Genomic DNA, 19838 nt, shown 5'->3' on the forward strand with positions numbered 1-19838 from the left:
GGATTTTGTTTGGAGAAAAAACACCGACCGAATCGTCGTGTACTAGCTAGTAAGGCGGAATGATTAGTGTTAGTGTTATTTATTGGGTAGGGACTATCGGGCGTAGGATCAAAAACAAAAGCCGGAGCCGTACTATATTCGGTGCAATCTACCAACTTTCCGTAACAGCTCCGGGAGGTACTGGAATTGTAGATAAAAGAAACGATAAAATCGATCACCATTCGATTGGACAATATGGAAAGATGTTTTTGAATGATGGTTTAATTTTAAATATAAAGTATTTTATTGAAATTCGTAAAATTCAACCAAATATTCGTAAAAATATTACGATCGATGGACAGCAAATGAGGTATTTTATAGCAAAAGCTAATTTTTTTTTTAGTTGAACTGAAAGGTTACAGCTCAAGGGTAACTTGGCAAATGTAATGGGATTATTTTAAGTACAAAAGAAAGTATGTAAAGTGCTAAAAATCTTTGGGTACGGAGCTTAAATATGGCTTGTATTAAGTTTCTTTATTTTTGCAAAGAGAATCGAGTGCACCGGATTGCGGTCACTTTTCGATTGGCCTAAGACCGGGGTGAGTTGAGAAAGATCATCTAACACCTAGTGTACGGTATATGCTTAAAAAATGTATAAAAATGTGTAAACGCTGCTATAGGAAAACAAAAATCGTGCAAGAACCGAGTTTTGGTCCCGAATGACTAAGAAAAAATGCACTAATATGCATAACGAGGCCGTTGAGGATAGGAAATCAAGAATGAAAAAATTAACGTACACATTTAAACAAATGGTTGTGTCATACTATTCGTAACATGAACATACATTTGAATACAATATATAGCTCAATATATTGCGAAAATAGACAAACAGAGGGCAACAATAGAATCGCAAAAAGTGGTTTCCCACTTTAAAAAAAATCAAAATCTAATAATAGTTTTTGCGACCTCTTTCCTTCAGTAAACTTGTAAGCTTTTCGATTCGTTTTACGACCGTTTTCGGACAAAAAGCGTGGCATTTCGGAAGCGTTTTTTTCATGCAGAACGCATGGAAACGAATGGGTACGGATGAGGAAATACTCATTCTCATATTGGTTGGCGATTTTATGCTCTAGGATCAAATTATCTGGAATTTAATCAAAACGATGGATTAGGATAATTGTCAAACGCACAATCGACGTTTTGTTAGTTTCATACGATCTGAGCGGTTGACGATGAACAGAACACTAGTTCGAGTTGAACGAAATACAAGAGAAACATGATTTAAAACTTTACAAATCCAAAAATAATTGCTCACAAAAACGGAACTGTTTTAAAAGATAGAGCGACACCATTGAATAGTAACTTGTCCCAATGCGCTACCATCCCTGTCCTTACAATGGCTTCTCAGTTACTGAGTAAATTATAGAAATTTTACTGAATTTATTAGAAGAGCCAAACGCGTGGCGTAAACGTACTCGCATGTGCTCTCTTCTTTGCCTTACAATTTATCTCGCTTACACCGGGTCTGCCGGTTAGTTGCTAATTTAGGCTTTAGGTTTGTTTTTTAACACAAGTTTGCGTTCATCTGCACGCATCTTTTAGCAAGGGTTCGCCTTCGAAAGAATATTTTTAGTGTGTGAGTTTAATAGAATGACATGGTGCGTGATACAACAAAAGTAAAAAAGGCAAATGACAGTTTAATTTAAAAGCACATTAAACCAGCGAGTAGGAATAAGACCAGAAGAAAAAGAAAAGAAAGGCTTTAAGAAACCCGATTCGCTAATGCTAACACAAACTGAGGCCTCTGGAAATAAGCGTAAAAGTTGCGTTTTGTATTTGCTAGTTGATTTTAGGAAGTATTCTACTATTAAATTAACAATGTAAAACTTACAAGTGCTTTGGTGTGACGCGTGTGTTCAATTGTAGGATTGTGTAAGCCACCACGCGCTCACACGGCTAATCGATAAGTTAGACTTAGTTTACTTTCTACTTTGACGAAAGTTCGGCTGCAATTCGTGGATGCGTTTTAAATTATTGTCCTTTCGGTACGATTTTTTTTTTTCCACTTCTCTTATATCGGATAAAGTGTTGTTTGACTCGAGAGCAAAAGTAAAACAAGAGATAAGCATTTCAGTAATTTTAGTATGAATTAACCTTTTTATTTTGAAAAAGTTGTTTGTTTTAAGAAACCATGTGTTGCAAATAGATTTCCAGTATAATAAGTAAACCAAACGGAAACATAAACACAGACACATAAGTTTCTTTCCCCTATTCCATAGGTTTCATTTACAACAAGACAACAAGACGATACAACAAGCGTAACACGATAAAACAAAAACCAAGAAAATGAACACAACAAAACTCAACAAATTGTAAGTTAACAGGTCTAGTCAGAGAAAAATGTGTATTAAGAACAAACTAAAATTAAAGGTGTAAACCAAGCAGTGGTAAAAATGTGTAGACAAACATGTATTACACGGTGAATCATAACTAGAGCGTAGTGGCCAAACAGGAGCCCATCTGAAATAAAGGGTGAACCTTTATTAATTCGCGAAACTGTTTAGAGGCCGAAAAGCAATTTTACAAGAGCAAAAGATGTAATGGAGAAAAAATAGATTCAATTTTGTTTTGCTCAGAAGATTAACCGCGACACGCATTTGTGTAGGGTTCAGTTAGTTTGCGAGGTAAATGATGGAATTCCGGTATTGTGAAGAAATACATTGAAGTAGGAAAAAGGATAACAAAAAATGGTGTATATTTGACGTAATAAAGACTAACACAGCGGGTGTAATTCAATAAAAGGGGAGCGGTAGTAAATTTTCTTTTCTTCCTTTTCACATTTAATTTAGAGATAACTTAGATCGTGAATCGCTGTTGGGCCGTTGGACGTTGACGGAGGGCCTCGTACTCCGTGCGGTAGCGTAGCAGCACCTCCAGGCACTTTCGGCGTAACTCTTCCGCGGACTTCTGCTCGCTATCCGGTATTTCTAGTGCCGGGTCGATCGTCTCGGTGATCACGAGTGGTTCCAGCCGGCCTAGTGCATTTTCCGCGATGGACGCCCGCAGTTCGTTTCGGGTCGATTCCTCGAAGGACGCCTTGAGTTGACCGTGCAGAAGGCGGTTTTGGGCAATCAAATGCTTACCGGTGGCATTCGCCGTCACCCCGAAGTTTGGTCGCAACTCGGCTGAGATTCGCTGGCGCAGCTTCTCGTTTTCGACGCGCAAGCGGGACACGGTTTTCGTTAGCCGTTCCAGTGCATCCGTCCCGGAGCTGGAACCACTCTCCAGTGAAGGGCTGGGTGAGCTTTTCGTTGGTTTATTGCGGATGGCCAGGGCGCGGTCGGCGTACCGGAGCGTGCTAAGTGTTTCCTCGAGGTTATAGCATGCGGGTGAAACGCAGGCTAGCATGAGCGTAATCGAGTTCCCACCGAGCGAGTTCTGCAGCAGGCGGGTGAGTTTCGAGTCGCGATACGAGACGTATACGGTGTTGCGGCTGTTTTTCGTATGGCTTGCAAGAGCTGAAATGACGTTCCCTAGCGCCAGCAGACCCTTGTTTATTTGAATACATTCTCGTAAGCGGTCCCCACAGGCGCGCGACTTCTTTGCCCGTTCAGAGCCTGCCAAATCGACAAAGTGCAGCTTCGATATGGTCACTCTTTCGTCGGAACTACCAGCAGATGATCGCACGATAACCGTAAAGATAGTGTGACTTCTGTTTGATTCCTTGTTCATGCTGGTCGGGGCCGTTGCACGACTTCCAGCACCGTGCCCCAACCAACGCAATGCTTCTTCCGCACTAGAGACGTTTAGCTCGGTTAAACCTTTTACAAACACTCCTCCGCTGACATCCTCCCGGATACCTAGCAACCGCTCGTACCGTTGTCGATGGGATAGCAGGTCGTAAACGTGATCTTGGTACAGTTCCATGAAGGAACAGCACACCCGGTAGCGTGTCCCATCTGTTACCGCTTTCCCTTGTTCGCCGTTAACCATAGAGAAGATGTCCAGAAGTGCTCGCGGCAGAATGCCCACATTGCCCGTCAATCGGGACCCGGTGAAAGACGTTCCGATGGTATAGGTTTTCCCAGACCCCGTCTGGCCGTAAGCTAAAATGGACACGTTAAAACCATCGAGCAACTTTAGCACGATAGCCTTCACGGACCGCTCGTACACCTCGAGCTGGTCCACTTCGGGTCCGAACACCTCGGTGAAGGTGAACTCCTCTTGGCCCCGCGCTATCAGACGTGGTTCGGGCGGGTTCGGTTGGACAATCACGTTCTCGTATCCTTTTGCCAGTTCACGTTGCGAGAGGGGCCGGATCCTTACCGCCACCTGCACGGTATCTGGCACCGCTGTGGCTAAGGATGTGTCCATTCCCAGTTACCACCCACGGAATTGTTCCGAAATATATTTTGTTCCAAAGCGCTTTCTGCTTCAACCAACTGGGAAGAATTTTGGAATGCACTCGTTGATTTTGTAACCTTTTTTGTATTTCGTTTTGAAGTTTTACTATTGAAATTCTGATCAGGCTACTTAGATAAGAATACCTCAGCCACGGGTAACTAGGTTTAGGGGAAAACAAGCATCACAGGGATGTGTATCAGGTTTAGGATTGAAAATTGAAGCTAAAATAAGAATCAAACATATTCATTTCAAATACACGTTCCAGAATACTTTATTGCAAATACATTTTAAAAAGAGGGAGAGTGAGAGATCTTCTAAAAATGGAAATAAATATCAACGACACTATTAGGCGCATTGTTTCAACATGTGTCTGTTCTACAATATCTCTGTATGGTATCACAAATACCCATCCTCAACCTTTCCCTAGTGCAACGGATAGTTCTCTAGTAAAACCTATCAGTTGTCCCTCAAGTTGGAATCAAATCGTATATGCTAAGCTTTTTGGCAAATCCGTGCGTTACCTGTCGGTGCCGCGTCAGGTTCTTTTTGGCAGCAAACGATTTGCCACACAATTCGCACTGAAGCGGACTGAGATGGCTAGAAAAGTGGTGTTTGATGTAATGGTATCCGAACATTTTCTTGCACACTGGACATTCTACTTTTTGCAATCCGCCTTGATTCCTACAAAGGCTGTTTCCATCCCGATTTCTATCGCCCTCTACTTTGTCCTTGTCTCTAGTTCGTGTTTCAGTTTTGGCCACTACAAGGTTTGAAGCATCAGTATTGTATTCGCTTTTCATTCCGGAAACGGATGATGCATTGCAAAGGAAATCACTGTCGTCGTCACTAGCAGGCATTGGTTCCATTTTTACTTCCATAATGTCCAGAGCAATCCCTCGTTGTTGGCAGTCATCATCGCTTCCCTCTTCGTTCGCCATGTCTTTTGCTTCCGGAAGAAGGTCCTGCTCAACGACTGGTAAATGATTATCATATTCTCGGTTTAATATTTCCTGGTTAGCCTGAACTACTTTACTGTAGTCATAAAAGTCTCGTATTTTTAGGTAACACTGACGACAGACGCTTTTAGGTAAGGCATATCCGTTTGGAATCTGGAAACAGAATACGATACGAGTTCGATACGAATAAAAATACCTCGATGGTCTGCGGTGTACATATTTACCCAGAAAAAGAATACGCAACTCATCATATTCTGAAATTCTTTATCCGTAATGGTGCTGCCACTAGCGACATCGGCTTGGCGCAAGCACAATCTACACTTTCTGTTCACTTCACTCATGGATAAAAATAAGGTAAATCCTGTTTACTGTATTGAAATTTATCCTAGTACGCCTGGTATCATCAGTGCATGATGATTGTGAAATTTATCAACAAAACAAAACCACTGTCATTTGAATGCTGTCGACCATGCGTTATAAACGATCACTAAACTATCAGCTGTTTAGAAGAGTTCGATGAGGTTTGTTTTTATTTTGTTACCTAAAGACCGGTATTCCTTGGTTCATTTGAATACTGCCGATATAGGAATCATAGCGCAATCTGGTGTAATTATGTGGTAGCAAAGAAAACATGTTCCGCAGAGTGGTGGTTGGCATATCCGGTGGAGTAGATAGTGCAGTTTCAGCTTACTTACTGAAAAAACGTGGTAAGACCAAGTGATCGAAGTTGTTTGCTAGATAATTGTCTTCACATCTGTTTCGCCCAACAAAACTCCTAGGTTTTGAAGTATGTGGAGCTTTCATGAAAAACTGGGACCTGATAGACGAATCCGGATACTGCTCCGGTGAGCAGGACTGGGAGGATGCGCAGCGTCTATGTCGGATGCTGGATATTCCTCTGGAGCAAATCAATTTTGTTAAAGATTACTGGCTAGAGGTATTTGGGTAAGTAATGATTGAATCTGTGCAAAATGATCTATTCGCTTAACCTGTATTTTTATCATCTTGTAGAAGCTTCCTAAAGGATTACGATGCTGGGATCACCCCTAATCCGGACATATTGTGCAATCGGCACATCAAATTCAATCGTTTCTATCGTCATGCTCGCGAGCGTATGAATGCGGATGCCATAGCAACAGGTCACTACGCACGTACCAATTTTGGCCCATTCCTCGAACAGTACAATGATGAAGAAAGTATGTCAACCGAACAAAGACAATTTCGCAAATCTGTTGAACTTTTTCTTCTTTCGCAGAAGTCCGTCTCCTTATGGCACCAGATCCCATCAAAGATCAAACGTTTTTCCTCTCCCAGATTACTGCCGAAACACTAAAGCGGACCATGTTCCCAATCGGAGCTTTAACGAAGCAACAGGTCAAACAATTAGCTACCGAGGTCGGATTGGAGTCGTACGCCCGGAAAAAGGAAAGCATGGGTATCTGTTTTGTGGGAAAAAGATCGTTTCAACAGTTCATCGGCGAGTATATCGAAACGAAGCCGGGCCCTTTCGTGGACGTCGATTGTGGTCGGGTTGTTGGCACTCACGCCGGGCTCCACCACTGGACGGTGGGGCAAAAGTGCAAAATCGGTGGATGTTTGCAACCTTACTACGTGCTCCGGAAGCACCGGGATACGAACGTGATAGAGGTGGTTTCCGGTCACGACCATCCGCTCCTGTTCACCGACATGGTGTACGCGGAGGATCCCGTTTGGATCAACGTTCCCCATGGTTTGGAAGAGGGCCGTGTGGTACGATGTCAGTTTCGTTTCCAGCATACCAAACCTTTGGTTGAATGTAGTCTCATTCAAACGATCGTAGCATGCGCGGATGGTGCAAGGAAACAGGGATTATTCGTCAAGTTAGACAAACCACTTCGCGCTATAACGCCCGGTCAATATGCTGTGTTTTACCGCAACGAGGAATGTTTCGGAAGTGCGAGAATCTTACAACCAGGCCCATCCGTAGCGTATAATAGCGAACTGATAGCTGCAATAGCGTAATAATCCGTGGAACAATAAACACATTGATGTAGAAGAAAGTCATGAAAAACAGAAAAGTTCAACTATTTGATCAAGACGTCGATGCATCATTCAGGTAATCATTTTATTTTTAAACTGATGTACCATTCTGTTATGTTCTTTTCCGACTTTTATCCTAATACAATAACTTATATGAACCGACTGTTGTAATCAACTTTCCGCTGCCCAACACATTTTTTTTTTTTAGTACGGAGTATATGAACAATGCTGTTTTCCCCCGATGCCACGGAACGCTGGTGTGAAGGATAGTGTCGAAATGTCGCAAACACTGTGTTGATGTCGAAGTGTGTAAAATGGAGTCTTCTGTGAAAAATTTCTTCCCAAGGCATCACACAATCGCAGCTAAATGAATAGAAAATATCAGGACAGGCAGTAGTAAAAGAACATCGCCGATTCGTGGGGTCTTATGACTAAAAAAAATCTGGAGGTCACTTTATCATCTTTATCAACTAAGCATAACGGTAAGCGCATCGAGAAACTTTGTACAATCAGAGTGTTGAATCTGTATGACAGCCGTTTCGAAGAAATCCTGTGAGATTACGGCACCACTGCGGTTCCCGGCTTCCTCGAATGCTTTGGCGAAAAAGTGTCGACTGTCTTCGCAGACGGGTGGAACGCCGGCAAGCAGTGACACGCCCCGCTGCAGATCGATTGGCGCAATGGCAATAAGTGGTAGTTCGTGCGCCCGACGATTCCGTGACACAGCCACGTGCGCACGGAGCAGAAACCGAGCTAACATCATCAAACCATACGGGCAGCTAAAGAATGGTACCTCCTCCTGCAGCACGAGGTACAGAAATGGGCCGGCCGATCGAATCTGGTGCAGCTCGAGGCTGCTCTGTACCTGCTTGAACACGGTCGTCAACAGTGTCTTACACAATTCAATACCTTCGTCGAGAATTTGCTTTTTCGCTCGTGTCAGGGCATCCATTGCGTGGAGAAAGCATGCTTCCGGTAGCCGGTCCTGCCGGACGGATTCTAGCGTTGCTAGCATCGAGTAGACATAGTCGGCGGCTGAGTATCGATTGCGGTAGCCGTACTGTAGCACGAACGATGCGTAGGTCACATCGGGCAGGTTATACTTGTCGGCAAACTTTTCCATCTTCTCGTAGAACTCCTTGCGTAGCACCAGGTCCATGGCGTTGAACGTTTGTTTCGCCTGGACCAGCGGTAGTCCCATGTCCACCAGCAGCTCGTGCATCATCTTTTCGCCCTTGTACGTCCACAGCTTCAGCCGGCATGCGGGATAGTACGAGTAGCGGAGCGAATCCAGCACACTCCAGTGCCGGAACAAGGCCAGCTGGAGATCACTTTCGAACACGATCTTTACCGACGTCTGGATAGTGGTCTGATCGGCCGCTTTGTTGGTAAGCCGCGACACGTGGGACTGTATCTTTTCGATCAATAGTGTGTACGAAGCGCTTTCTACCTTTCCGAGCAACTTCTGTTCCGTCACACCAACGATGGCCCACCATAGTAGATCGAGTGTATCCTTAGAGAGTCGCCAAGCCAATTCAAAGATCCCAAGCGCCGAACTGGGACCGTAGTAGGCGTATTGTGCATACTCGAACATCAACGTAAGCCGTCGTTCCTGCCATGCTTTTCGTTCACGGCGTCGCAGCAGGCGCTGTTCGATACGCTTTAATCGCTGGTTTCCCGCCCCACCATCACCAGAGCCGTCCTCCGAGTCACTTGCACTGCCATTACCATCATCTCGATCGTCTCCACTCTCCTCGTCGTCGGAGTCTTGGAAAATATCCTCGAAAGCAGGAATATTTTCGTGTTTATTCATCTCTCCTAGGATCCGAACCTACAAAACATAAACGAAGCAACCGTGAAATAGACCATCTTAACTTCGTTTGCACGTGCAATAGAAACCAACCTGTCCATCGCTGTAAACATTGCAAACATCGTACGGGCGGTGCGAATCACATATAAAAAATACAACATCCTGTTCCGGTTGCAGGACATCCACGATGTCGATGCAGCCGCCGCAGTTGATCAGCAACACGTATCGCACGTCCTCCTTATGTTCGTTGTACGCCCGCTTCATGGCCATCAGCCCCATAGTCGGTACGATCGAGTACAGCACGTTGTCGCAGCGGAACAACGCCTGCAGGATTTTACTCGCGCATATCGCATCGAGATCATAGTTCACCAGCACCAGTAACCGCTTGCCGATGAGCTGCTGGTAAAAGTCTTTCCTTAGGTCGGCGATAAACATTACGGCGGGTCGGTAATAGTGTTCCTTTGCGTGCCCTTGGTGTTACTACTAAACGCTAATCAATGTGGGGCAACATGCAGATGCAGGACAGGGCAAGTAGGACTTGGGGAGTATTGTCACGAGTGCGCGACCCTTTATAACTTTATAGCTTCGTTTCATACGATACACATAGCACACACCAACACTGAATGACAGAGAAGACAGTTACGCGTATTAACACAAAAAGAGTTTATTGAAAAACAGTTTAACTTTGTTCGGAAGAAGTGGCCGACATAAACAAAACGATTACACCAAGCTGGCGTTAGAACTTGGAACGCGCTAGCAGTGGCCCGATTCCACAACAATTCAGTTTGCGCGCCGAAAGCATTCATATCCCATATGACAAACTGACAAACGTTGTGTCTGACAGTCGGAAAATGTTTACAACCACCCTGATGAAATTCATTACGTATTGTACGAACAATGATGGCTTTCGTCGTTGGAGGATCAGTTCCAGGTCGGCGTCGCATCAGAGCGGATGGTTAGCAGTGCACGAGGTTCCTGAAAAGGGTTAGCTGAAAAGTAAGGTTATCTTAGGCACGGCCGCGTGGTGTCGCCGAGCTGGAGCTCAAGTCAGAGAAATCCTAGCCGACGCACATCTCGTGCTGTTTGAGTAATCAAGCGGATCACGAGTTTCGTGCGATCTGACAAACGGAAGGAAATATTCCTTTCGTTACGGCGGGTGAACAGCCGCATTTTGACTGCGCACTAGCGTGGTTGGCTAGCAGTGCTCCTGGCCGCATGGTGGCAGTCAAAAGGCGACGCCTACAGAAAATCGAAAACCACAGAAAATCAGGACATATGGCCTTTAGTTGCCAGTCCTAAACCAATAGAGGTCTATGTCTCCAGGTTAGCTTGCGAAGGCCCAGGAAGCTGGATTCAATAGCCGTACTGGAGTAAATCCTCGCCGAATTGAAGAAGAAGAAGAAGTCGTTGGAGGACATACTTTTTTTGTGTTAATTGTTTAGATTTGCAAATAACTCTTGAAATATATTCGAGAAACAATAGAGTATTCAAAATTCCCACAGCTAGTAGAGCTAGTCTACATCCCATCCGCTAGTGACTAGCGGTACTTGAAAGGTAAACATCACAAACGTCATGTTATTCACCCCCCAGCAACTTCCACACTTCCCACCACCCCCCGTGGACCAATCGGGTTCAACGTCATGTAGTCCAGACATCATCGTTGCATTTGCCGTCGTTGCCGTCTTCGCGTCACCTTCATGCTTCTCGTGGTTCCTTAGCCTTAGTGGTCGTCTTTCAGTCGCCGTCGCCGTCGCCGTCGCGTTATTTCCTTCACCGATTACAATATCTCTGTGCTGTCGCCTCTTGTCAACCCGATGGTCAAAGCAATTGGCGAACGATAAACGTGTCGCGTATCAGTTATTTTTACACCACCAGTTAGCTACGTGAGTTTGGATGGACATTAACCGTACGGGCAATTACAGAGAATACGCAGCAGCCGACTCTGCTTCATTCGTTCCTCCAGTGCGAAGCACTACAGGTGTATTTTATCGGTGCGAGCCGTGCGTTTGCCGTGTTTCAGTGTGTTTAAGTCAGTCGTCGGATTAACATTTTCATCGTTCCTCATAGCAACGGACTAACAAATTTAGAAGGTACACCTCACAGCCTTACGGTTGCTGTGATCTAGTGGTAGCGAAAGGCAGTTTACTGAAAGTAACAGTCTACGCAAGTCGAACACAGATAAACGCAGCTCGCGGACGCACACAGGTTGTTCTATCGACAGACGATTGATTTTTTTCTGGTTGCCTTCGACAGCTTACGACACAACAGGGTGCTGCAAGTGGTAGCAAAACTAAAGTCAAGTTGAGCAGACGCGTCGCAAGGAAGCCCAAACCCAAACCAGAATGTCGGGCAAGAGCGTGATGAATAAGTTTGTGATACGAAATATCGTACAGCGGTTCGTGAACTGCACGTACGTTTGTGTGTTCTACCTGATGCTCCTCTGCATGCTAGACACGGCCGGCATAGGGGCGGACAAGATGCCGCAGGAGGACATTTCGGTCGTGACGGAGATCGAAGAGGTAATTACCAGTGTCAATTTCGATGTTGTGTTGCAGCCCAAACTAAACCCCGCTCCCTTTTCCAGCTGTCGCCGAACGGAAGCAGCGGTGCACCGACCGAGGGTAAGGGGCTGCTCACGTCCGATATCGGGTTTGTGCACGCGTTCGCCGCCTCCTTCATGGTGATCATCGTTTCGGAGCTTGGCGATAAGACATTCTTCATTGCGGCAATCATGGCCATGCGACACCCACGGTTGACGGTGTTCCTGGGTGCGATCGCTGCCCTCGCCCTCATGACCGTTCTGTCGGTGGTATTCGGTATGGCCGCCACCATAATACCGCGCGTTTATACGTTCTACATCTCTACCGCACTCTTTGCGCTGTTCGGCCTGAAGATGCTGTACGATGGTTACCGCATGTCGGCCACGGAAGCGGCCGAAGAACTTGAAGAGGTGCAGTCGGACCTGCGAAAGCGCGACGATGAGGTATGTCCATCGTACTCCTTCGATAACATTAATCCACACCAACAGACACACACAGCAGGCGGTGCGTTACGGTTTTTTTCCGCTCAAGAAAGTCCTGTACTTTCGTTATATCTTGGCTTTGTCCAGTAGATTCTTGTTTCAACACCCTTGTCCATGTCGCCGTTGGTATTGCATTCGATAAAGATTTTGCAACTCTCCTGCCACCTTTTTTCTACAACCGCTTTCCCCTTCTTGTCTTGGTGTTCTCTGCATGGAATCCCAATAAAAGAATAAAAACGAATGTACACTCAGAATCTCCCCGTTAGTACGTTGGAGATCACCTATTAACCTACTGGCCGCACGGCATCGGGCATCCCTTATCTATCAGACGCGCGGTCTATCTCGTCGTTGGTGTGTTCGGATGTGCAGAGCAGTTTTACTTTGTTTCCAGCTTCGTTTTGCTTTCTTCTTTTCTATTGGCTTAATCCGGAATCGGAATTACCTTGACCTACCTTGGGCACGAGAATGTTGGATTCCTCGCATAGACTTCCCTTACGGTGTGATTGTAATCGTACTAGTGCTTCTCGGTCCTAGGAAGTTATTTTAAACCATTGATGTGAATTCTTTGCCGCATCCCATTCCACTTACGATGCGTTTCCCAGCAAGCCGCGTTAAGTGTGGCTCTACCCTTGAAGAATGCGGGTTTCTATAAATCATTTCACCTCTGTCTCTGCTTAATCTTTCGCTTTAGCCATCCTCGCACGTTTGCACGCGTGCGTGGTTATGATTGTTCTTGTAAACCGCGCAAGTTCTGTTGACGTGAAAAAGATGAGCAAATATTCCTAAGATAACGCTAACCAAAAAATGTGTCAGCACTAGCGAATAGACGGCCGGTATGTTGCGTACGTGGCAACGGCTCAGTTGCGATTAAGGATAGCGCCAGCAAACAATGGCTTGAATCCAACTTGTCTATTCATCTAAAACCGGGTTGAACATGTTTTAAAATTCGTCAAAGGATTCATTCACCTTTGCAATATTTAATTATTATCTTCCTTTGACCAGACACATCATACCATCTACCTACCAGACACAAATTGTCTCGTTGCCATGCGCGTGGTAATTAAGATTCCATTGATTCATATTCCCGCCAACTATGATGATATGAGTACAAGGTGATAAACGAAAGATACCATCGGAGTCGCCGCCACCTTCGACAGCTCTGTTTGGTTTGCCATCACCAAATCTACCCCAGCTCCTATCGTTATTTGAAGATCCTTCTCTTATCGCTCACGTACTTCAGTGGCGTTTGCGTTCCCTGGTCTCTTTGCGTTCTTCCCATCGATGACTAGTGCCCTGACTTGTACTGTGGACCACCCTCCGAGTGGTGATTTACCACATTCTCTTTAAACTTTATGCTACTGTCAACACGTCACGCATTGTTTTTATTTCACTGCACGGACTGCCCTTTTCTTTGCTTTGCTGTTTTAAACCATCCTAGATTGCTTCTTTGGCGGTAGCGCCGCCGTTTATGGCATGCTGACCTGGGGACACCCCGGTCGAGACACGTAGATGGCGCACAATGTTATCAAATCGAATGTTATCAATCGGAGCAACAATGTTATGTAGCAAACTTGACACCTCAATAGGACCACATAAAACATACTGTTTTCAGTCGCTTTTATCCTATAATTGTATCGTGTATCGTCTAGTTATTTTAAAAGGAGAATGATGCTTTTTCTTTTACATTTAATTTAGTAATATTCCAAATGTACAGCACCACATGTTATGAAATTTAAACTTATGCTTTTACTATTTGTTTTCCTCGTTGTAATCATTTGCTCTTATTTACCTATTGAGATCGACGATAGAAACATGTCGACTAATTATGGTCTTCGGGATCAATTTATAGGCCTTGCAATCGCTGAACACTTTCTAGTAATCTTTGTAAATGGCAATAACATCCTATTACTATTTCCCGAATTCTGTTTAAATCCTGTCTTCTCCTGTGATCAATGCAATTAAGTTACACTTAAGGTTAAAGATCATGTTGGAACACGCTCATAAACATAAATTGGTTAATACAGTTTAACGTAAACCCGATTTTAAATCAAATGGTTTATCGAATGTTTTTCCTCATAAAGCCAAGGGAAAATAGTTAAACTGTGTGTACGTATGTCGCTTGGTTGCAGGAAAGTTTAATGAATATACCAGACGAAATTAAATCGCGGAAGTGCTTAAAATACAGGGAAATGAACTCTCGCTTGCAGTTGCAATTATTTGAAATTGCACCCGCTAGGCGCACACTTACAGCAGATGCTGATGAAAGATGAATGGGTCAGTGTCGTACCATTGCCATTCGAGGAAACAATTTCCTGTCATCAAAGAAATTCTCATCCGGAACTCTGGTGGTAACATTTGAACGGGACTAGAAGTTCTTGTTCTAACTCCACTATCTTTCAGTCACCTGTGGAACGTGCTATCAGTCACTTGCAACGTTACATAAGAGAAAAGCTCAAACAAATCGCAAACAAAGATCGGGTTAGGATTATTTTGTTTGCTAAACAATCTTTTAAGCTTTTTCAATTTTGCTTTTAGTTCATTCTTTCCAACATTGATATGTTAGTTTCTCTTTTGTGACATTTTCTATGCTAGTTTTTTTTCTTGAACGATTTTTTCTTGTACTTCGCATTTCACTCGCTAGGTTTTTTTCTTACACGCTCAAACCCCATGGTCCTGCGAACCAGTTTCCGTCATCTTCTTTTTTTTTACGAAAGCAAAAAGTCTCAACAATCCCTCGTTCTTTTCTATGACCGTGTTGTTCTCGTGGAACCCAACCTCACCTGTAACCAACCTTTCCTCCTCACACACGCTCTACATCATCCCCGACTAACCTCCGGCCCCGGGTTAACATCGTTATAATCAGCTGGCACGATCGATGAGCGGCGGTCGGAAGGACACGGTCGAACTCTTCCCGCTGAGCGACACGGAGGAGGAGGCGGCCAGCAAGCAGAAACCGAAACCGATGCTGTCGCGGACCGCAACCGCCACGTCCTCGATCGGTAGCGTTCATCTCCAACAGGAACATTCGAGGCGTAGCAACAACGGCTCCATCCACTCGCTGGCCGCCGACCAGCAAGCGACGCCCTCCGGGTCCGGCACCCTGCGGTTGTCCTCATCCGCCTCTCAACTTTACGGTGGTACGGCAGTGTTCGGCACTGGTGCGAAGGCCACGACGCAGGACAATGCTCACCAAACGGGAATCTCGACCGGTGAAGCCGGTGAAACGGATGGTAATCTCGAAAGCTCACCCAACAGTTTTGGTGGCGATAAAACCGGTGACGAAGGTGGCGGAACCGCGGCGCTGGACGCACGCGAACCGAACCGCACAAGAAACCTTACGGCCACGGTTACCGGAGACGTGATGGAGTCTTCCCACGGCAAGCTGATCCTGCTTAAAGGTGGCGTAGTGGAAAGCGAGCAACGGCAGCGACTGCGTACGGCCAACAACAACGGGGTCGACACTTATGCCGCCACTTCCGGGTCGTCGGCTGGACCTACGGCCAACGGAACCGGCGGAGTTGTCGGAACAGCGGGAGGAACTCAGCATAAAACGGTTAGCGAAACGGAATGTTTGCCCAAGACATACAATTAACTCCATCTGGTCCGACCAGAGGGCAATTTTCGCAAAATAGAATCCTCACAACACGCAAACACACACATACACCATCAGGAAGGATCGGACACTAGACACACACACACACACACACACACACACACACACACACACACACGAGTGCGCGAGGACCTACCGCACGTACACTGGAATGAAATGTATTTTAAATTCCGTCCTTCCGCTTCCATCGGCTAACGTTTCGTTTTCTTCCATTGTTCACGGTTTACCGATCCTGGTTTTCATTGTGTGACCTTTCTCCCTCATTTTGTGCTGCTATATTATTTGTTTTCTTATTTATTCTGCTTCTGTTGTTGGAGAGTATGATTTCATTTGTTTCTCTATTTGTTTTATGCTTATTTATTTTTTTTTTTAATGTACGAGATCGTTTGTGTTGTTTGAGTGAAAAAGAAAAAAAACTTGTTGATCTTCTTCGTCAACCATTGACCATTGGGGCAAAGTGCATAATTCGATCCTGATCCCAACGAACCATTTTTGCCAGCCTTTTCCACGTCACATCGCTTTTCTTCCTTGGACACATATACATATCAGTTGCTTCTGGCTTTTGCTCTTCTTCGCATTCGTTTCGTTTTATTCGTATCGATTCATATTTTGTTGTTATTCTTTCTGGATTCGATTTGTTCACCCGTTTTATCGAGTTTCGCCAATAATAAGTACCATTTTTAGGTTTGTTGTTCGGTTGTTGTCACTGTTCTTTTGCTTCTTGTGTTCTGCTGTCCGTATGAGTTGAAGTTCCTTTATTGTTTTGTCATTAAAAAAAAAAACAATAAAATGTCTACCATCGCCAATTCAACGTTTCGCATTCATGACTTTTTGTGTAAAACCAGTACGTTGTTGGTAATGCTGCTGAAACACTAAAATTGGGTTTGACAAACAATATATTTGTTTTCGGCTTTCAATACCAGTTGCTGCACCTTTGCCCGTGGAAAGTGTTTGCGTGTTGTTTTGCTTCATCAAAATTGGTTTTATTTTGTGCCCTTGTGTTTTATGTAGTGTGGCCACATCCGTTATCTTTCTCCTTTCCTTACTACATACGTTTGTTTGCACACCGGACGACAGAACGGAAAACGACACGTTATCACGAAAATTCCGATCGGAAGTAATGGGCATTTTCGCAAACAAACAAAATTATTAACCACTTTTACACTCGATGCTTATTTCCGTAAGCATATACTCAATGGAAAAGCTTTGAACAGATTAACGCCATTTTCGAAAATTAACACACATTTTATCGAAACGACCCTCAAAGGAGGTTTCGACTTAGTTGGAGCTTTATTAGACCTTATTAGGCGCATCACCGTTTGGTTAAATCATTTACCATTAAGGGTTCAATCCTTTTTCGCTGCAGAAATTACCGTCGAGGGGACAATTATTGACGAAATCGTCAAACCAGCTAGAACTGTCCGCAAACTTTTCCTGTTTCTTGCAACTAATTCTTTGTTTTGTCTTTGTCTCTTTTCCCCTTTCTTCCCATATTGTGCAGCTCGAACGCGAGGTTAGCGCTGGCGGGGGCCTGATGGTGCAGGACGCCGAATCGGGTGCCGCGCGACGTGGTTCGACCCGTGGCCGGTTGAACAACAACAGTGCCGCCCTGAAGCTGCTGTTCCGCATCTTCATGCAGGCGTTCACGATGACGTTCGTGGCCGAATGGGGCGACCGGTCCCAGCTGACGACGATCATCCTGAGCGCGCGCGAAAACGTGTACGGTGTGATCCTCGGCGGTATCATCGGGCACTCGATCTGCACCGGACTGGCTGTGATCGGTGGGCGCATGATCGCCCAACGAATTTCTGTCCGAACTGGTATGTTGCTGGGGAAGGGTGTTGATTTGATTGAAACTAATCAATCCTTACGTTTCGTCTCTTTCAGTGACCCTCATCGGTGGCGTCGTGTTTCTACTGTTTGCCCTAAGTGCACTGTTCTTCGGGCCGGGTGAAGAGGAACCGGTGAAGGTGCCAATTCCGTAAAGAATGCCACCATCCGAACAGACCATCCTCCTCACCCGGAACATTCGTTCCGGAAGCAATCAACTAACGCAACGCTGCATGGCCGTATCATACGTTTAAGGCATAGCTGTTCCCAACTATTTGTGTGCTTACGTCAATGGTAGAAGAGTTTAGGTTTAATTTACACCGAAAGACCCATATTCCCTCCACAGTTGATGCAGTTTCTTTTTGTTTTAGGGAAATTGAAAGATATCGTTTTGCTTTGTGTTTTGCTCATCATCATTTCAGTTGTACATTAAGCTTTAAAAACCATAGGAAAAAAGGAATGAGGTTCTGTGTACAGAGGTGTAGCAAAAACTATATAAATATGTAGGAATAATAACATCAAGCGATAAAACAGGATATCAAATTAGGCGACAAATTGCATAGTGAGACCCAGCCAGTAATGGAAAGTATTTTTAACATGATAAGTCAGTCAAAGTCACCGTGTGAAAATGGTATACCATAGAAAAAGGAGGGCACGAAGTGCATGCGAAGAAAAGGGGGAAATGGGGCGAACTCACGGAGCCTTGGTAAGGCAGGGGTTTGTACAGTGTTTGTTTGTCTGCCGAAAATGTATTAGGACATTACGCCACTGAAATAACCGGACATTGTTACTTGCTACTACCTTAACATGCGGGTGGAAGACATACGCTTGGTGGGAAATGAAAACTGTTGCAAAAAAACCGATATGCAAGAAATTAAATTGGAAAAAGGAAAATAAACTTGACTGTATGTTTGTAGAAGAGTAGATGTCATTGCGTTAAACGGTTTTTCGTAACATATTGGTTGTCCGAACAAGCAGTTAATTCCCATTATGGTCGTAAAAACGCTGGTCGTCGCTTTAAAGTTTGGAGAATGAGAAGTCATAAGCTGCCACGATTGTGAGAGGCAAATGTCGAACACGCAACTTCGTATGATTGTTTTTAGAAGAATCATGGAATGAAGACCTAAGCCCGGAACACCCGACCAAACCCAACCGTTCCCGTCATCAATTGCGCGAAAAAACGACACCACAAAAAGATGGCATATATTTGTAGAAAAAACCGATAAATTTGTCGGATCGCTATATTTACTGTTTGCTTAACTATATGTTTAACCTACGCAAAGGTACGCCGTTACGCTCTCCTATATAAACGTGTGGAAGCAAAACGACTCGCAATCTGTTGTCCGTTGAGGGATTTTTTGTCGTTAAATAAGACCAATCGGAATGAAAACTCCTCTATCTTTCTATTCGTCTTCGCCTTTCCCTGCCTACAACTATTATCAGTGTTCTCAAATCGAAAGACTCACTCCAAATTGTCCAACCAGGTTTGGTTGGTAGGGAGCGTTACCTCAAGCGGTATGTATTGTATAATATCTATTTTCTCTTGTCTTTTTTCCGCTTTTCACTTTGTGAGCAAAAGGAATAGTATTTAAATGTCTTTTTCCTCAATCTTTTTTTATCATTTTGTTACAAAAAAGTCTTATGCGTACTTAATTTCTTTTAGCGATACTAAAATTAGAATGTTTCGTTTATTGTTTATTCAGTATGGAACGTTTGCAAGTGTTTCCATGCGAGAAGGTACGTGGTTTTGTTTTTTAGTTTAGTTTTGTTTTATTTTAGGTCAAACAAAGTTCAAACAAAGCTTCGTAGTCGTTTGTAATGCACCAAAACTTGATTATTATTCTTCATTTCAATCTCAACCTCTTCCGATATGAGTTGTGCGTGTCTTTTAATGTTAATTTTAACATCGTTGCGTACGATCAAGCATTGATGGGTTTCTAGCACTTTGTAAAATATCATTGTTTGTGTTCTAGCGTCTAGTGAGAAAACATAAGATCATACAGCAAATAACTTCTCCTGCCAAAGTTCCGCGGCTGTTTTTTTGCTCATTTTGATGGTGCTTTAAAATTAAATCAAATGCATTAATACGAATGTAAAACCATTGCCGAATAGAAAGGTGCACAAACTAACGTTTCTAGTGGATTCACTTACAAACTAAACTCCAAGGGTTGCTTCGTGAGTGCCGGAGGAGGAGGTCGATGTACT

General features: G+C 44.3%; 5 protein-coding genes across 5 annotated transcripts; 2 read left to right on the forward strand and 3 right to left on the reverse strand.

The window, feature by feature from the left end:
• Positions 1 to 2835: 2835 nt before the first annotated feature.
• LOC131285503 (chromosome-associated kinesin KIF4-like) lies at positions 2836 to 4353 on the reverse strand. The gene has a single exon (XM_058314360.1). It carries the CDS (start codon positions 4351 to 4353, stop codon positions 2836 to 2838), a length of 1518 nt encoding a protein of 505 aa, XP_058170343.1.
• Positions 4354 to 4643: 290 nt separating this feature from the next.
• LOC131288167 (DNA-binding protein Ikaros-like) lies at positions 4644 to 5734 on the reverse strand. Its single transcript, XM_058317279.1, has 2 exons — positions 5564 to 5734; positions 4644 to 5492 (listed from the first exon to the last, which is right to left on the reverse strand). Exons 1-2 carry the CDS (start codon positions 5678 to 5680, stop codon positions 4851 to 4853), a joined length of 759 nt encoding a protein of 252 aa, XP_058173262.1. The 5' UTR covers positions 5681 to 5734; the 3' UTR covers positions 4644 to 4850.
• A 145-nt stretch (positions 5735 to 5879) lies between these two features.
• On the forward strand, positions 5880 to 7377 carry LOC131287734 (mitochondrial tRNA-specific 2-thiouridylase 1). Its single transcript, XM_058316817.1, has 4 exons — positions 5880 to 6046; positions 6119 to 6284; positions 6351 to 6535; positions 6595 to 7377. Exons 1-4 carry the CDS (start codon positions 5971 to 5973, stop codon positions 7338 to 7340), a joined length of 1173 nt encoding a protein of 390 aa, XP_058172800.1. The 5' UTR covers positions 5880 to 5970; the 3' UTR covers positions 7341 to 7377.
• A 185-nt stretch (positions 7378 to 7562) lies between these two features.
• On the reverse strand, positions 7563 to 9932 carry LOC131286657 (cell division control protein 45 homolog). The gene is made up of 2 exons (XM_058315641.1): positions 9262 to 9932; positions 7563 to 9189 (listed from the first exon to the last, which is right to left on the reverse strand). The coding sequence occupies exons 1-2, from the start codon at positions 9601 to 9603 to the stop codon at positions 7825 to 7827; spliced, it is 1707 nt and encodes a 568-aa protein (XP_058171624.1). The 5' UTR covers positions 9604 to 9932; the 3' UTR covers positions 7563 to 7824.
• Positions 9933 to 10833: 901 nt separating this feature from the next.
• On the forward strand, positions 10834 to 18005 carry LOC131286326 (transmembrane protein 165). The gene is made up of 4 exons (XM_058315264.1): positions 10834 to 11687; positions 11753 to 12151; positions 17305 to 17623; positions 17691 to 18005. Exons 1-4 carry the CDS (start codon positions 11511 to 11513, stop codon positions 17786 to 17788), a joined length of 993 nt encoding a protein of 330 aa, XP_058171247.1. The 5' UTR covers positions 10834 to 11510; the 3' UTR covers positions 17789 to 18005.
• Positions 18006 to 19838: the final 1833 nt, after the last annotated feature.

This window comes from Anopheles ziemanni, chromosome 3 (genome assembly GCF_943734765.1).
Source record: "Anopheles ziemanni chromosome 3, idAnoZiCoDA_A2_x.2, whole genome shotgun sequence".
In the NCBI taxonomy this organism is placed as follows: domain Eukaryota; kingdom Metazoa; phylum Arthropoda; class Insecta; order Diptera; family Culicidae; genus Anopheles; species Anopheles ziemanni.

What these genes read in the sequence shown, in the direction of transcription:
- LOC131285503 (XM_058314360.1), bottom strand. Translation starts at nt 4,353, where the DNA reads ATGGACACATCCTTAGCCACAGCGGTGCCAGATACCGTGCAGGTGGCG.
- LOC131288167 (XM_058317279.1), bottom strand. Translation starts at nt 5,680, where the DNA reads ATGAGTGAAGTGAACAGAAAGTGTAGATTGTGCTTGCGCCAAGCCGAT. An exon ending in GTTGCGTATTCTTTTTCTGG is followed by an intron (nt 5,493 to 5,563) that starts GTAAATATGTAC and finishes TTCTGTTTCCAG; the next exon opens with ATTCCAAACGGATATGCCTT.
- LOC131287734 (XM_058316817.1), top strand. Translation starts at nt 5,971, where the DNA reads ATGTTCCGCAGAGTGGTGGTTGGCATATCCGGTGGAGTAGATAGTGCA. An exon ending in TTACTTACTGAAAAAACGTG is followed by an intron (nt 6,047 to 6,118) that starts GTAAGACCAAGT and finishes CAAAACTCCTAG; the next exon opens with GTTTTGAAGTATGTGGAGCT. An exon ending in ACAGTACAATGATGAAGAAA is followed by an intron (nt 6,536 to 6,594) that starts GTATGTCAACCG and finishes CTTCTTTCGCAG; the next exon opens with AAGTCCGTCTCCTTATGGCA.
- LOC131286657 (XM_058315641.1), bottom strand. Translation starts at nt 9,603, where the DNA reads ATGTTTATCGCCGACCTAAGGAAAGACTTTTACCAGCAGCTCATCGGC. An exon ending in ATGTTTACAGCGATGGACAG is followed by an intron (nt 9,190 to 9,261) that starts GTTGGTTTCTAT and finishes TATGTTTTGTAG; the next exon opens with GTTCGGATCCTAGGAGAGAT.
- LOC131286326 (XM_058315264.1), top strand. Translation starts at nt 11,511, where the DNA reads ATGTCGGGCAAGAGCGTGATGAATAAGTTTGTGATACGAAATATCGTA. An exon ending in TCGTGACGGAGATCGAAGAG is followed by an intron (nt 11,688 to 11,752) that starts GTAATTACCAGT and finishes TCCCTTTTCCAG; the next exon opens with CTGTCGCCGAACGGAAGCAG. An exon ending in ACGAATTTCTGTCCGAACTG is followed by an intron (nt 17,624 to 17,690) that starts GTATGTTGCTGG and finishes CGTCTCTTTCAG; the next exon opens with TGACCCTCATCGGTGGCGTC.